General features: G+C 30.2%; 1 protein-coding gene across 46 annotated transcripts in view; it reads left to right on the top strand.

Moving 5' to 3' along the window:
* LOC114269955 (uncharacterized) overlaps window positions 1-18,140 on the top strand; it is a 278,957-nt gene that overhangs the window by 31,474 nt on the left and 229,343 nt on the right. For 21 of the 46 annotated variants that reach the window (XR_014330808.1, XR_014330815.1, XR_014330797.1 and 18 more), the window contains 2 exons: window positions 183-297; window positions 11,565-11,679. Coding sequence is in view for 7 of the 46 variants with exons in the window: in XM_082871057.1 (XP_082727183.1) it covers window positions 11,565-11,679 (115 nt within the window). In the remaining 39 variants the exon portion in view is untranslated. The other 25 variants (XR_014330791.1, XR_014330814.1, XR_014330828.1 and 22 more) reach the window with 4 other exon arrangements.

Raw genomic sequence — 18,140 nt, 5'->3', positions numbered from 1 at the left:
GCATTGTAAGTGTCAGAAATTCATTGAACATCATCAAATAATGTTTAATAATATTTTTTTTTTAATAGTGTTTTATGAAAAATATCATTGATTATCACAGGAACTATTGGACAATAGTCTACCTATTAGAATCTACACATAACAATTTAGTATTATTAATTTTTTATTTCTCTGTATCACAGACACATACAGCAAACAAAGTGACCAAACACCAAACAGAGTCGTGCTCTCCCTCTCTCTCTCATAGTTGCTCACCATCGGTCAGTCACCGTCTCCTCGGCTCCCATCGGCATTCAGGTCTCTCTCTCTCTTCCTTTATTTTCCCATTTCACTCTAGCTCTGGTTTTTTTTTTTTTTTTTTTTTTGAGTTGATGTTGTAGGATTTTGATTTTTGTGAAATGAGTAAATGAGTTTTGATTTTTGTTCAGGATTTAGGGTTTTTTGAACTAATTATTGGTGTGATAGATGAGATGATTTATTCTGTTAAATGATTTAGGGTTTTTGAATTTCAAGTCGAAGTTATATTGAACAAATGAAATGGATTGTAGTTTTAATCATACAAAATTTTCTTTCGATTCTTAACAAGGTGCCAATAGCCAAGCCCTTTTGCTCTGCCTGCCTGCTTCTCTCTCCTTTCAACAAAGAAATAGGTCCAGAGCACTCCGCTTGAAAAACCCAAATATATCTAGGGTCATCCCCAGGCTTTAGATAGCTACATATTTGGACATTTTGATCCTGTTTGTTTTAGGCTGATAAAGAATATAAAATGTTTAGTGCAAATCAAACTCAAACTTACTGTCATGTAGGCCAATTTTAAAACAAATCTAATCCATGCACTTAATTTTTTGGTCAATTTTTCGAGGATTACGGATTTGAGTAAGGATTAGGGATCGTTTTCCAAGTTGATTCAACGATTTAAATTATTAATGAATATTTAAGCAACGTCTTTTTTTTTCTTTTTTTTCCTACGAGTACACACACAACATACATTCTATTCTACTTCCTTTTCTTTTACACAACCTCCTTGTAATCTGACTTCAGCCAAAGAGCAATTCTAATCTTCGTCAACTCACACAATTCAACCAAGTTGGGGATAGAAGCATTAAACACACACTCATTACTCATCTTCCATAAAGACCACGAAACAGCCAATGGTATAGCCCTCCAAATTTTCCTCTCCTTTTTCAAGAAACCTACCTCCCTCCCACCAATGGAATAGACTTTCAGTTGTACCTGGCAAAGCCCCCTGTACATCCCACCAATTTAGCATTGTAGCCCATATTCTCTAAGCCAAGAGACAATGCAACAGTACATGGCCCACAGATTCATCTTCATTTTTTCAAAAAACATAGGATTGGGACATTGCCTTGAAGAACACCTATCCTTTGAAGAAAATCAGCAGTCTTAACTCTATTTTCCCATGCTAACCAGCCAAAAAATTGTACTTTTGAAGGTACATACGTGATCCACACTAGCTTGGTTGTTTCTTCTACTTGTGATGATTGACTTGTACCCAAAGCTTTTACGATTATATTAATGGAGGGATATTTGAAAAGGTGGAGGTTATACTTCTTTTTGTACGTGTTTGTGTAACACATGCATTTAGTACTAGTAAACAGAGCTTCCCTTAAAGCAATTTCTACCCAAACCTCTAGAAAATCACAACAATACCTAAGTTTACTGGGAAAAAAAATCATATCTATTTTCATACATTCGCATCTAGAATTTTGTCATAAATGTAAGATTTGTTCTTTGTTATATGAAAGTTTTCACAAAAAAATTTCTTTATGCCCATGATTGCAAACTTACTTACATTTAACCATTTTTAACTCCATTTTTCAAGTTCTCTTGAAGCATATCTCCATACTAACTTTTCTGAGTCAGTTTTTCTGAAATTATGGACTTGGTTACAAGATTATTTTTATGTGTTTGTGTAACAAATTGTCTCTTGGGGATGCATACCCCTATATTTAAGTGTCTAAAAACATCAAGAACATAATTCAGCTCAAAGAGCTTTGGTTTTGGTGTCAATATTGATAGAAAATTTATGTTTTTTTAGTGCATTTGACTGAAATTTGGGTGGTTAATATTTAAGTGTTTTGGTGTTAATATTAATTTTTTTATAAAATCGATATAATTTTTACAGGCATTTACGCATGCTTAATTGTGACTTTTAAAAGTGTCAATGAAAAGAACATATAAGTGGCATTTCGTAGTAGTGGTAGTAACTTTGCAAAATGTCACTAGAATAAGCTCCGATGACACTTATATCCATTTATGACACATATGAATTGGATTTAGGGGCATTTATAAAGTTGTTAAAAATATCAATTGTGGCATAATAAGCGTCATTAGAAATTCGTACAATGGCATTTTTTAGATTGTAAGTCTTCTTTTATGGCACTTGATAGCGTCACGAATAGTGTCTATCATGACATCAAAGTGTAGCTGAAAATCTTTAGCCTTGATGGTGGAATGACACTTACAAGTGCCACTAAATCTTTCTGTAATGGCGCTTGATAGTGCCATAGATAGTGTCTATCATGACGTCAAGGTGTCTTATCATGCATTTGCAAGTGTCGCTGAGGTGTCACTAGTATCTACCTTGGCATGGGTATAAATGACACTTGTTGAAAATGCCATAAGGCTAAAAATTGTCACTGAAAGAGTAGTTTAGTGGCACTTTCAAGTGTCACTGAACTAAGAAAATGTTGTAGTGTACACATATATAGAGCTGTTGCTATATGTAACCATCTCCAACGGAGTGTTAAAGACACTGCCAATGTCATGTTTTAGCAAGATTTCTTGAAATTTAAGCTTCGTTTGGCGTTGGTTAATATAGTCAATTTTTTTGTGTTATGATTTTTTTTAGCTTGACCTTTTTAGTCTCTTTTTTTTTTTTTGAACGGCTTTTTAGCCTCGTTTGGTTTGAATTTTTTGGCGTTTTTGATTTTTGCGAGAAAAAAAGTGTAAGGATTATGAGTGGGATGTGATATTTTCTTATTAACTCATTTAGCGTATTTTATCATTTTATAATTTTTTAGCCCCAAAATGATAGCCAAACTCTAGTGGTCTGTCAAAAGACATGCTAAATTAAGGCTAACATCATTTCTCATTTAACATTTGCTATGATGTTCTCCAATGTCCTAACAAAAAGTATTGAGTTAACAATTTCAATCATTAATATCAAATTGAGCCACCCTGAGCGAGATGAGATCTAAGAAAATAAACAAAAAAGGAAGAATGAAGAGAATGAAGATTGTGTTGTTAAGTTGGAGATTCAACTGAGTAAAGCATGCCGGAAATCTTATGCTTTGGCAATGCTATAATCCATCACATCATAAAATTCAACTGTAATCTGTCTCTCTCATTTGGTTTCGTCAACAAAATCATACAATCACATACTCAAAAAAAATACCAAAATATTTATCAATACAAACACATACGCAACCTAGAAAAATATCATAAATTGACCAGAAACAACAAATCACAAACCAGGAAAACTTGTATTAGCCAAAAAATTCCTGAAATCACATCGGAAATGCCCCAAAATTCCCCAATGTCCCAAAATAGGCAGGACCCATTTTCCAACACCTCCAAGGGCACCCAAGATTCACTTTTTCAGCAAAGATTGATGTATGAAGAATGAGATCGAGATCCTGGTGTACTTCAAGCTTCACTGAATCATTAAACAAAATACGGCCCGGAGTAACAAACTCAACCCAAAGGATCAAAACCCAATGTGAAAGTGTGGACCACCAAAACTGCATTATACAACTACAATCTTGAGAGAGAAAGCCAGAGAGAGAGGGAGAGAGTACACCATGTTCGTCGGCAAGAAGACCACATACCAGCACAGAGAGTCCGTGAGATCACGAGAGGGATATTTAGATACAGACCCTGGGTTTTGGGGATAAAAGAGGGGAGCCTCTGGACTAGAGTTTTCGGTGAGAGAGAGAGATTGGGGAGAAACAAATAGAGATATTGCCAGTTATGCTTGGTTATATTTGTTGAATTGAGAAATGGAAAAATAAAATAGGCCAAAACTCTGTTTGGGTAGAGGAATTTAACGGGGAAAAGAAAAGAAAAGGAGAAAAAGAAATCTCTTTTAACTTGTTTGGATGATTAAGTAAGTTGTTTCTCACGAAAAGTCGTGAAATTTAGTGAGAACAAAAACGAATTTAATGAAACATTTTTAAAATATCAAAATTATCCTATGGGGGAAGAAACTAAAAAAATAACTTATTAATATGGAATGTTATTTTGGTAAAATAAAATAAAATACTTTCTTTGCTTTTCTTTTATTGACTCTATCCAAGTAAGTTCTTTTATTCATCCAAACACAATAATAAGAAGTTATAATCACTTTCTTTCTTTTTCCCACTACTACAACCATTCCCTTCCCCCCCCCCCCCCCCCTCCTCTTTCACCTCAGTATCCAAAAGTGCAAGTATTAAACATCCCAGTGTTAAAAATCAAACCTTACCAAAAACTAGCATTTGCACTGTTGTGATAATGTTATTTCGACATTGTAAATATCAAATTGTGAGTTTAACATTATCACACACCATTGCATAAATTTAGGAGTTTTTTCTTAAATATTTTAAAGAATTTTTATGAATAGTAAGATTTTTCAATTTAAAACTATTTTTTAAGAAACGATGGAACAAGTGCCATAAAAGATGAGTAGTGTTGAAGGGTACCAAAAAACCTCTCACCAAACTGAGAAGATATTTGATGGTTTTGAAAGAATAATCCACACTATTCATATTTATACTTGTCCAATTATTTTTTAAAAGACTAACATAAAGTGATAGATGTACTATTTAAATTAATAAAAATCAAATTAAAATAATGTTACATATATTTGCTCCAGTACTATTACATCTTGTTTGGCAACTTGGATCTTGATTAAAATAGTTAATAAAGAAAAAAAAAAAAAAAAAGAGACTAAAATAGCTAGTTAGACAAAATATCACATCTTACACTACAATCAATCATTTTTTTCTCTCACAACCATCAATTTAACTAAAAAAATTCCACAATTCATCCCTAACAAAATAGTTAAAAAGTAAAAAAAAATAATTAAATTAGCCAAATTCCCAAATGAGACCATAATTTATTTCACCAAATACAATGACATCAGACACGACGACGCCATTTCAAATACTCAACATGACAACTAATAGAGTCTTTTGAGACAATCATAAGAATCCTGAAATAGCATGGAAATGAGAATATTACACTTCATGGTTTTGAGTTTTTAAAATTTTTAATTCATACTTTAATAGTTTTGGTATATTTTTAAATATTATATTTATTTTTTACTTTTTATATCTACTTAATATTCATATATACTTAAAAAATATTTAATTTGTACAAATGTTTTATAAAATTCATTAAATAGAACAAAATGTCAAAAAAATAATTAAATTAGCCAAATTCCCAAATGAGACCATAATTTATTTCACCAAACACAATGACATTAGACACGACGACACCATTTCAAATACTCAACATGACAGCTAATAGAGTCTTTTGAGACGATCATAAGAATCCTGAAATAGCATGGAAATTAGAATATTACACTTCATGGTTTTGAGTTTTTAAAATTTTTAATTCATACTTTAATAGTTTTGGTATATTTTTAAATATTATATTTATTTTTTACTTTTTATATCTACTTAATATTCATATATACTTAAAAAATATTTAATTTGTACAAATGTTTTATAAAATTCATTAAATATAACAAAATATAAAAATGTACTAAATTTTAGTATTTTTGTATATTTTTTGCATTTGATGAATTTTTTGAATTTTTTTTTTTCATAAATATTATCTTTTTTAAGTATACCTTGATTAGGTGTATCTAAAAATAAAAAATTATATAAAATATTAAAAAATTTCACTAAAAAGTAAAAAAATAGGGAAAGTAAAAAACTCTAGTCCGTTTTGTTTGGTTTTCAAAATCAATTTTGAAAAATAACTTTTAAAAAAGAGTTGACAAAATTTAAAAACTTGTTTAGTTGTATATTCTAAAAATAGTTTTAAAATTTTTGAAAATTCAAAACTTGTTTGCTTTTCAAATTCTTAAATGATTTTTAAAACTCTCTTTGATTTTGAAATTTTCAAAAATTGTTTTTGATTTTTGATTTATATTTATAGTGAACTTTTTTTTTTAATCAATGTTTTTTAGTTTTTAGATTCACTCAATGTATGTAGAAAAATATATATATATATATATTTTCTATTTTTTTAAAGTTTTTAGATCGACTGAATCTAAATACACTTAAAATGTATAAAAGTTATGAAAAAATCTTGAACTCTCAAAAATCTTTCCAAAATCCAAACTGGGCCCAATTTTTTAGAAAAGTGATTTAAAATTTTCTTGATATATATGTACATATATTAGTGGTCCGCACATATGATGTATATAGAACTCGAAAAAAAAAATAATATTATAAGAATAATGACAAAAATAGAAGATTAATATTAAAGGCAAGATGTGATCTAACACATTATGTGTGTATTTTTTGTCACTTGAGTAACATGACCACTAAACACAGTATATGTGCTCAAGTGGTCATGTTATATAGATACGTCAATGTATATATATATATATAAAAGAAGATTAATATTTTCCATTGAATATGTAATATTAATAATAAGACTTATGTTGTATTTAGGCCTCGTTTGGGAAGCGTCCTATTTAGCCAAAAAGCCAAAAAGTTACTAAAAAAACCAAAAAGCCAACAGCCTATACCAAAAAGGCAGATTCTCTTTTCTTTCTACTTTTTGCACATCTTTTCATCCAAAAGTCAAAAAGTCATCCCAAACATACTAGTTTTTTTAGCTCATATTTTAGCTAAATAGCCAAAAAGTTACTAAATTAGGCTGTTTCCAAACGAGTTAGTTGAGATTTGGGAAGGGATTTGGAAAATGTATGTGAAATATAAGTATACTTTATTCACATTTCACCTACTTTTTTCCTTTCCATTTCCAAATTCGTTCCCAAATTCCTCAACCAAACATAGCGTTAGTGAACTCTAATTTCGATTTGAAATAAAAAACAAAAGGTGTTTATATATCTTCTTACGTAGAATAGAACGACCGGGAGCAGCCTGAAGAAGAACATCTTAATTGCAATTCTGCGATCGAAGTTCTGGCCGCGCACAAGAAGTGATTGAATATTTCAGAACCCAATTTGGTCACATCAGGTTTGGCAATGTAATTCACCAAAACTTCACTCGCAACAGTCTCCAATTGCGTTGTTAAAGGGGAGAATACTTCCTTCATCTTCAGAAGTAGGAAGTGTTGTGTGATGGTTCTCTGGCATTATATAGTTTAGAAGAAAATGTTCAACCCCTCTGAGACTGAAGCCCTGTATTACTATATATATATAGCTCTGAGACTTCAAGCTAAGCGCCTCTAGAGACTACTTTTGGATCGTAATGTATGGAAAATGGAAAAAATCAACTAAACCGATTTGCTTTAACGCGGTCTAGTAGTAGTATTCGTATAATATGAACGCGTGCGAATCGAATTAATGTGGAAATAGTCAAATATATTATAATGTGCAATCAATCGTTTTAATTAGTTAACCTCATTTAGAAAACCTATTAGAAAATTTCTTAATCTTGCATGTGCGTTCTAGGAATTATCATCATTTTTCCACCTGAGTTGGATATGACAGTCAACTTTTTGAATTTGTCACCACCTTTGCAAGAGTGAACACGTTTCAAGTAATTCCGTCGATGTTGTAAACAGTCAAATATATTATAATGTGCAATCAATTGTTTTAACTAGTTAACCTCATTTAGAAAACCTACTAGAATGGTAGAATGAAATGAAGCAAATTTCCTAATCTTGCACGTGCATTCTTGGAATTATCATCATTTTTCCACCTGAGTTGGATATGGCTGTTAAATTTTTGAATTTGTCACCACCTTTCTAGGGGTGAAGGAAGAAGTACATAATTAATACTAATATTGTTTTTTTAATTATTAGAATATATTTAAGTACAGATTTGAAATCCCTTCAAGATGGCATCAACTTTGTAGAAATCAATCTAGTTTTAGACACGAATTTGTATGATTTTAAACGGTACGTCAAGGGGGAAAAAGGTTAATTACACCAAAATCTCTCAATTAATAGTAAATATCACTTTATTCCATTTATCTATAAACATGTTCATATTGACATCCTTAACTATAAAAATCATATACATATGCCCCTTTTGAAAGTTATTTTGAGGGGGTAAAAGTGAAAAAATTTTATAATTGAAAGGGATAAAGTGTATGTGTTCATAGATGAGAGGCTACATTGATATTTACAAATAGAGAGGCTACATCAACCATAAGGAAAATAATTTACTGTCACCTGTTAATTTTTTTTTGTTTTTGTTTTGTTTTATATAATCGGATACATAACATTTTATTATTTATTTTCGTTATTTTCTTAATGAGTATTTTCAAATAAGGAACCAATTATGATTATCTACATATGTAGTGGGACAAAATGGTGACATAAAGTATTTCTCTGTATATTGTTATGACTTTACATGGATTAAAATTAGATTTGGTCATGCAAATATAGGAGTCTGCGTAGTTTAATTTTATTTTTTTTTATTTTTTTTTGTAGTGAAATTTTGTTTTTATTTATATTTTAGTCATTTTTTTTTTTATTTTTTTGAATGTATCTAAACAATAAATTATTTATGTAGAAATTTATAAAAAAATATGAAAATGTGCTGTTTTTATTACATCATGAATTTCTTGTAAACTTTTTCACAAATATTTTAATTTTTAATTGCATCTAGATTAAGTGCAAGTTTTATTCAAAATATAAAAAGTTCAGTAAAATCAAAAAATTAATAAATTGTATTTTAAGTTTGAAAACCAATCAAGGTGCAAGCCTTTTTGGCACTTTGTCCTTGCGGGTCGATTAGATTGGGATTAGATGCACGCTTGCTTTGATGTTTGATACACTTGGATTGGAAGGAGATTGCAATGGTTAGAGGTTGTGATCTGACTTACACCATATTATTATTTTATTTGCCTAACAAAGATAAAAAGCATCAATTTGTAAGTGTCAGAAATTCATTGAACATCCTCAAATAACGTTTAATAACATTTTTTTAATAGTGTTTTATGAAAAATATCATTGATTATCATAGCACCTATTGGACAATGGTCTACCTATTAGAATCTACACATAACAATTTAGTATTATTAATTTTTTATTTCTCTGTATCACAGATACAGACACCAAACAGAGTGACCAAACACCAAACAGAGTCTTGCTCTCCCTCTCTCTCTCATAGTCGCTCACCTAATCAGAGTCTTACTTTTCAGTGAAATTTTTTATTAACTAGAATAGAACAGGGGCGCTAAGTGCACCTAATCAGAGTCTTACATTTCAGTGAAAAATAGAACGACCAGTAGCAGCATGAAGAACATCATCTTAATCGCAATTCTGCGATCGAAGTTCTGGCCTCGCACAAAGAAGTGATTGAATATTTCAGAGCCCAATTTGCTGACAGCAGGTTTGACAATGTAAGTCACCAAAACTTCCCTCGCACTCGCAGCAGTCTCTCCAATTGCGTTGTGAAAGGGGAGAATACTTCCTTCATCTTCAGAAGTAGGAAGTGTTGTAGTGTGATGGTTCTCTGGCATTGTATAGTTTAGAAGAAAATGTTCAACCCCTCTGAGACTGAAGCCCTGTATTACTATATATATATATAGCTCTGAGACTGAAGCTAAGCGCCCCTGTTATATATATATATATATAGCTCTGAGACTTAAACCTAAGCGCCTCTAGAGACTACCTTTGGATAGGAATGTAAAGAAAATGGAAAAAATCAACTAAACCGATTCGCTTTAACGAGGTCTAGTAGTAGTATTCGTATAATATGAACACGTGGGAATTGAATTAATGCGGAAAAGGTCAAATATATTATATGTGCAATCAATGGTTTACTCATTTAGAAAACCTATTAGAAAATTTCTTAATCTTGCATGTGCGTTCTAGGAATTATCATCATTTTCCACCTGAGTTGGATATGACAGTCAACTTTTTCAATTTGTCACCACCTTTGCGAGAGTGAACACGTTTCAAGTAATTCCCTCAATGTTGTAAAAAGCAAATATATTTTATTGTGCAATCAATTGTTTTGACTAGTTAACCTCATTTGGAAAACCTACTAGAATGGTAGAATGAAATGAAGCAAATTTGCTAATCTTGCACGTGCATTCTTGGAATTATCATCATTTTTCCACCTGAGTTGGATATGGCTGTTAATTTTTTGAATTTGTCACCACCTTTGCAAGAGTGAAGGAAGAAGTACATAATTAATACTAATATTGTTTTTATAATTATTAGAATATATTTAAGTACAGATTCTAAATCCGTTCAAGATATCATCAACTTTGTAGAAATCTATCTTGTTTTAGACAAGACTTTGTATGATTTTTAACAGTGTACGGCAAGGGGGAAAAAGATTAATTACACCAAAATCTCTCAATTAATAGTTAGTATCACTTTATTCCATTTATCTATAAACATGTTCATATTGACATCCTTAACTATAAAAGTCATATGCATACACCCCTTTTGAAAGTTATTTGGAGGGGGTAAAAGTGAAAAAAATTTATAATAGAAAGGGATAAAATTTGTGTTCATAGATGAGAGGCTACATTGATATTTACAAATAGAGAGGCTACATCAACCATAAGGAAAATAATTTACTGTCACCTGTTAATTTTTTTTTGTTTTTTTTTTTTTTTATATAATCAGATACATAACATTTTATTATTTATTTTTGTTATTTTCTTAATGAGTATTTTCAAATAAGGAACCAATTATGATTATCTACATATGTAGTGGGACAAAACGGTGACAAAGTATTTCTTTGTATATTGTTATGACTTTACATGGATTAAAATTAGATTTGGTCATGCAAATATAGAAGTTTGCGTAGTTTAATTTTTGATTTTTTTTTTTTTTTTTTTTTTTTTTTGTAGTGAAATTTTGCTTTTATTTATATTTTAGTCATTTTTTAATTTTTTTGAATGTACCTAAACAATAAATTATTTATGTAGAAATTTATAAAAAAATATGAAAATGTGCCATTTTAATTGCATCTAGATTAAGTGCAAGTTTTATTTAAAATATAAAAAGTTCAGTAAAATTAAAAATTAATAAATTGTATTTTAAGTTTGAAAACCAAACAAGTTGCAAGCCTTTTTGGCACTTTGTTCTTGCGAGTCGATTAGATTGGGATTAGATGCATGCTTGCTTTGAGGTTTGATACAATGGTTAGAGGATGTGATCTGACTTGCACCATATTATTATTTTATTTGCCTAACAAAGATAAAAAGCATCAATTTTTAAGTGTCAGAAATTCATTGAACATCATCAAATAACGTTTAACAACGTTTTTTTAATAGTGTTTTATGAAAAATATCATTGATTATCATAGGACTTACTGGACAATAGTCTATCTATTAGAATCTACACAAAACAATTTAGTGATATTAATTTTTTATTTCTCTGTATCACAGATACATACACCAAACAAAGTGACCAAACACCAAACAGAGTCTTGCTCTCCCTCTCTCTGTCATAGTTGCTCACTGTCAGTCAGTCACCGTCTCCTCGGCTCCCATCGACATTCAGGTCTCTCTCTCTCTCTCTCTCTCTCTCACTCTCTTCCTTTATTTTCCCATTTAACTCTAGCTCTAGGGTTTTTTTTTTTTTTTTTTTTTTTTTTTTTTTTTTTTTTCAGTTGATGTTGTAGGATTTTGATTTTTGTGAAATAAGTACATGAGTTTTGATTTTTGTTCTAGATTTAGGGTTTTTTGGACTAATTATTGGTGTGATAGATGTGATGATTTATCTAGTGAAATGATTTAGGGTTTTTGAATTTCAAGTTGAAGATATATTGAACAAACGAAATGGATTTTAGTTTTAATCATACAAAATTTTCTTTCGATTCTTAACAAGGTGCCAATAGCCAAGCCCTTTTGCTCTGCGTGCCTACAACAAAGAAATAGGTTCAGAGCACTCCTTTTGAAAACCCCAAATCTATCTAGGATCATCCCCAGGCTTTAGATAGCTACATATTTGAGCATTTTGATCCTGTTTGTTTTAGGCTGATGAAGAATATAAAGTGTTTAGTGCAAATCAAACTCAAACTTACTGTCATGTAGGCCAATTTTAAAACAAATCTAATTCATGCACTTAATTTTTGGTCAATTTTTCGAGGATTATGGATTTGAGTAAGGATTAGGGATCGTTTTCCAAGTTGATTCAATGATTTAAATTATTAATGAATATATAAGCAATGTCTTTTTTTTTCCTACAAGTACACACACAACATACATTCTATTCTACTTCCTTTTCTTTTACACAACCTCCTTGTAATCTGACTTCAGCCAAAGTGCAATTCTAATCTTCATCAACTCACACAATTCAACCAAGTTGGGGATAGAACCATTAAACACACACTCATTACTCATCTTCCATAAAGACCACAAAACAGCCAATGGTATAGCCCTCCAAATTTTCCTCTCCTTTTTCAAGAAACCTACCTCCCTCCCACCAATGGAATAGACTTTCAGTTGTACCTGGCAAAGCCCCCTGTACATCCCACCAATTTAACATTGTAGCCCATATTCTCTAAGCCAAGAGACAATGCAACAGTACATGGCCCACATATTCATCTTCATTTTTTCAAGAAACACATAGGATTGGGACATTGCCTTGAAGAACACCTATTCTTTGAAGATAATCAGCAGCCTTAACTCTGTTTTCCCATGCTAACCAACCAAAAAATTGGACTTTTGGAGGTACATACGTGATCCACACTAGCTTGGTTGTTTCTGCTACTTGTGATGATTGACTTGTACCCAAAGCTTTGATGATTATATTAATGGAGGGATATTTGAAAAGGTAGTGGTTATACTTTTTTTTGTACATGTTTGTGTGTAACACATGCATTTAGTACTAGTAAACAGAGCTTCCCTTAAAGCAATTTCTACCCAAACCTCTAGAAAATCACAACAATACCTTAGTTTACTGGGGAAAAAAATCATAGCCATTTTCATACATTCGCATCTAGAATTTTGTCATAAATGTAAGATTTGTTGTTTGTTATATGATAGTTTTCACAAAAAAATTTCTTTATGCCCATGATTGCAAACTTACTTACATTTAACCATTTTTAACTCCATTTTTCAAGTTCTCTTGAAGCATATCTCCATACTAACATTTCTGAATCAGTTTTTCTGAAATTTTGGACTTGGTTACAAGATTATTTTTATGTGTTTGTGTAACAAATTTTCTCTTGGGGATCCATACCCTATATTTAAGTGTCTAAAAACATCAAGAACATAATTCAGCTCAAAGAGCTTTGGTTTTGGTGTCAATATTGATTGAAAATTTATGTTTTTTTAGTGGATTTGACTGAAATTTGGTTGGTTAATATTTAAGTGTTTTGGTGTTAATATTAATTTTTTTATAAAATCGATATAATTTTTACAGGCATTTACGCATGCTTAATTGTGACTTTTAAAAGTGTCAATAAAAAGAACATATAAGTGGCATTTCGTAGTAGCGGTAGTAACTTTGCAAAATGTCACTAGAACAAGCTCCGATGACACTCATATCCATTTATGACACAAATGAATTGGATTTAGGGGCATTTATAAAGTTGTTAAAAATATCAATTGTGGCATAATAAGCGTCATTAGAAATTCGTACAATGGCATTTTTTAGATTGTAAGTCTTCTTTAATAGCACTTGATAGTGTTACGAATAGTGTCTATCATGACATCAAAGTGTCGCTGAAAATCTTTAGCCTTGATGGTGTAATGACACTTACAAGTGTCACTGAAATGCCACTAAATCTTTTTGTAATGACGCTTGATAGTGCCACAAATAGTGTCTATCATGGCTTCAAAGTGTCATTCAAAGTCTTTAGCCGTAATGGTGTAGTGGCATTTGCAAGTGTCGCTAGTATCTACCTTGGCATGGGTATAAATTACAGTTGTTCAAAACGCCACAAGACTAAAAAATGTCACTGAAAGAGTAGTTTTGTGGCACTTTCAAGTGTCGCTGAACTAAGAAAATGTTGTAGTGCATATATATAGGGCTGTTGCTGTATATAACCATCTGCAGCGAAGTGTTAAGGACACTGCCAATGTCATGTTTTAGCAAGATTTCTTGAAATTTAAGCTTCGTTTGGAATTGGCTAATATAGTCAATTTTTTTGTGTTATGATTTTTTTTAGCCTGACTTTTTTAGCCTCGTTTGGTTTGGATTTTTTGGCGTTTTTTATTTTTTTGAGAAAAAAGGTGTAACGATTATAAGTTTGATGTGATATTTTGTTTTGTTAATTTATTTAGCCTATTTTATCATCTTATACTTTTTTAGCCCCTAACATCATTTATCATTTAACATTTGCTAAGATGTTCTCCAATATCCTAACAAAAAGTACTGAGTTAACAATTTCAATCATTAATATCAAATTGAGCCACCCTTAGCGAGATGAGATCCAAAAAAATAAATAAAAAAAGAAGAATAAAGAGAATGAAGATTGTGTTGTTAAGTCGGAGATTCAACTGAGTAAAGCATGCCGGAAATCTTATGCTTTGGCAATGCTATAATCCATGACATCATCAAATTCAACTGTAATCTGTCTCTCATTTGGTTTTCTCAACAAAATCATGCAATCACATACTCAAAAAAAATACCAAAATATTTATCAATACAAACACAGACCCAACCCAGAAAAATATCATAAATTGACTAGAAACAACAAATCACAAACCAGGAAAACTTGTATTAGCAAAAAAATTCCTGAAATGACATCGGAAATGCCCCAAAATTCCCTAGTGTCCCAAAATATGCAGGACCCATTTTCCAACACCTCCAGGGCCACCCAAGATTCACTTGCTCAGCAAAGATTGATGTATGAAGAATGAGATCGAGATCCTGGTGTACTTCAAGCTTCATTGAATCATTAAACAAAATACGACCCAGAGTAACAAACTCAACCCAAAGGACCAAAACTCAATATGAAAGGGTGGACCACCAAAACTCCATTATACAACTACAATCTTGAGAGAGAAAGCCACACACAAAGAGAGAGAGAGAGAGAGAGAGAGAGAGAGAGTACACCATGTTCATCGGCAAGAAGACCACATACCAGCGTAGAGAGTCCATGAGTTCACGAGAGAGATATGAAGATACAGACCCTGGGTTTTGGGGATAAAAGAGGGGATCCTCTGGACTAGAGTATTTGGGGAGAGAGAGAGATTGGGGAGAAACAAATAGAGATATTGCCAGTTATGCTTGGTTATACTTGTTAAATTGAGAAATGGGAAAATAAAATAGGCCAAAACTCTGTTTGGATAGAGGAATTTAACAAGAAAAGAAAAGAAAAGAAAAGGAGAAAAAGAAATCTCTTTAACTTGTTTGGATGATTAAGTATGTGAAAAATTATAAGAGACCGTGAGAATAATTATGAGAGACGGTGAGAAATTTTTTTTCACCAAAACTGTGTTTTGTTTCTCACCAAAAGTGGTGAAATTTAGTGAGAAAAGAAATGAATTTAATGAAACATTTTTAAAATATCAAAATTATCCTATGGGGGAAGAAACTAAAAAAATAACTTGTTAATATGGAATGTTATTTTGGTAAAATAAAATAAAATACTTTCTTTGCTTTTCTTTTATTGACTCTATACAAATAAGTTCTCTTTTATTCATCCAAACACAATAATTAGAAGTTATATTCGCTTTCTTTCGTTTTCCCACTATTACAATCATGCTTTTTTTTTTTTTTCCTTTTTTCACCTCAGTATCCAAAAGTGCAAGTATTGAACATCCAACTGTCAAAAATCAAACCTTACCAAAAACTAGCATTTGCACTGTTGTGGTAATGTTATTTCGACATTGTAAATATCAAATTGTGAGTTTAAAATAATCACACATCATTAGCATAAATTTAGGAGTTTTTTCTTAAATATTTTAAAGAATTTTTATGAACAGTAAGATTCTTCAATTTAAAACTACTTTTTAAGAAACGATGGAAAAATGGCATAAAAGATGAGTAGTGTTGAAGGCTACCAAAAAACCTCTCACCAAATTGAGAAGATATTTGATGGTTTTGAAGGAATAATCCACACTATTCGTATTTATACTTGTCCAATTATTTTTTAAAAGACTCACATAAAGTGATAGATGTACTATTTAAATTAATAAAAATCAAATTAAAATAACATCACATATATTTGCTCCAGTACTATTACATCATGTTTGGCAACTTGGATCTTGATTAAAATAGTTAATAATGACCAAACAAAAAAAAAAATGAAAAAAAGAAAAAGAAGAAAGAGACTAAATAAGAAAAAAGAGACTAAAATATGCATCCCAAAAAAAATAGTTAAAAAGTCAAAAAAAACAATTAAAATAGCCAAATTCCCAAACGAGACCATAATTTATTTCACCAAATACAATCACATCAGACACAATGACATCATTTCAAATACTCAACATTACAGCTAATAGTCTTTTGAGACGATCAGAAGATTCCTAAAATAGCATGGAAATTAGAATATTACACTTCATGGTTTTGAGTTTTTAAAATTTTTAATTCATATTTTAATAGTTTTGGAATTTTTTTAAATATTTTATCTCTTTTTTACTTTTTATTTCTACTTAATCTTCATATATACTTAAAAAATGTATAATTTGTACAAATGTTTTTATAAAATTCATTAAATAGAACAAAATATAAAAATGTACTAAATTTTAGTATTTTTGTATATTTTTTGTATTTGATGAGTTTTTTGAATTTTTTTTTTCATAAATATTTTACTTTTTAAGTATACCTTGATTAGGTGTTTCTAAAAACAAAAAATTACATAAAATATTAAAAAATTTCTCTAAAAAATAAAAAAATAAGGAAAACAAAAAACTCAAGTCCGTTTAGTTTGGTTTTCAGAATCAGTTTTGAAAAAATAACTTTTTGAAAAGAGTTGACAAAATTTAAAAACTTTTTTAGTTGTATATTCTAAAAATAGTTTTTAAAATTTTGAAAATTCGAAACTTGTTTGCTTTCCAAATTCTTAATTAATTTTAAAACTCGGTTTGATTTTGAAATTTTCAAAAATTATTTTTTATTTATATTTATAGTGAAGTTTTGAAATATTTTAATCAATGTTTTTTAGTTTTTAGATTCACTCAATCTAAATATATTTATAATGTATAAAATTTATGATTTTTTTTTTTTTGAAAAGATTAAACACTAACAAATATGTAGAAAAATATATATATTTTCTATTTTTTTAAAGTTTTTAGATCGACTCATTCTAAATACACTTAAAATGTAAAAAATTTATGAAAAAATCTTGAACTCTCAAAAACCTTTCCAAAATCCAAACTGGGCTCAATTTTTCAGAAAAGTGATTTAAATTGTCTTGATATATATGTATATGTATTAGTGGTCCGCATATACGATGTATATAGAACTCGAAAAAAAATAATATTATAAGAATAATGACAAAAAAAGAAGATTAATATTAAAGGCAAGATGTGATCTAACACATTATGTGTGTATTTTTTGTCACTTGAGTAACATGACCACTAAACACAGTATATGTGCTCAAGTGGTCATGTTATATAGATACGTCAATATATATATATATATACACAAAAGAAGATTAATATTTTCAATTGAATATGTAATAATAATAATAAGACTTATGCTGTATTTAGTTGAGATTTGGGAAGGGATTTGGAAAATGCATGTGAAACGAGGTGAAATATAGACATATTTTATTCACATTTCACCTATTTTTTTCGTTTCCATTTCAAAATCTGTTCCCAAATTCCCTAATCAAACACAACGTTAGTGAACTCTAATTTCAATCTGAAATAGAAAACAAAAGGGATTTATGTATCTTCTTACGTAGAATAGAACGACCAGGACCAGCATAAAGAAGAACATCTTAATCGCAATGGTTTTAACTAGTTAACCTCATTTAGAAAACCTATTAGAAAATTTCTTAATCTTGCATGTGCATTCTTGGAATTATCATCATTTTTCCACCTGAGTTGGATATGGCAGTTAAA

This window comes from Camellia sinensis, chromosome 5 (assembly GCF_055761805.1).
Source record: "Camellia sinensis isolate YWXY chromosome 5, ASM5576180v1, whole genome shotgun sequence".
Lineage (NCBI taxonomy): Eukaryota > Viridiplantae > Streptophyta > Magnoliopsida > Ericales > Theaceae > Camellia > Camellia sinensis.
Note: the sequence above shows the minus strand (reverse complement) of the source record. Positions and strands in the feature narration are given on the sequence as shown.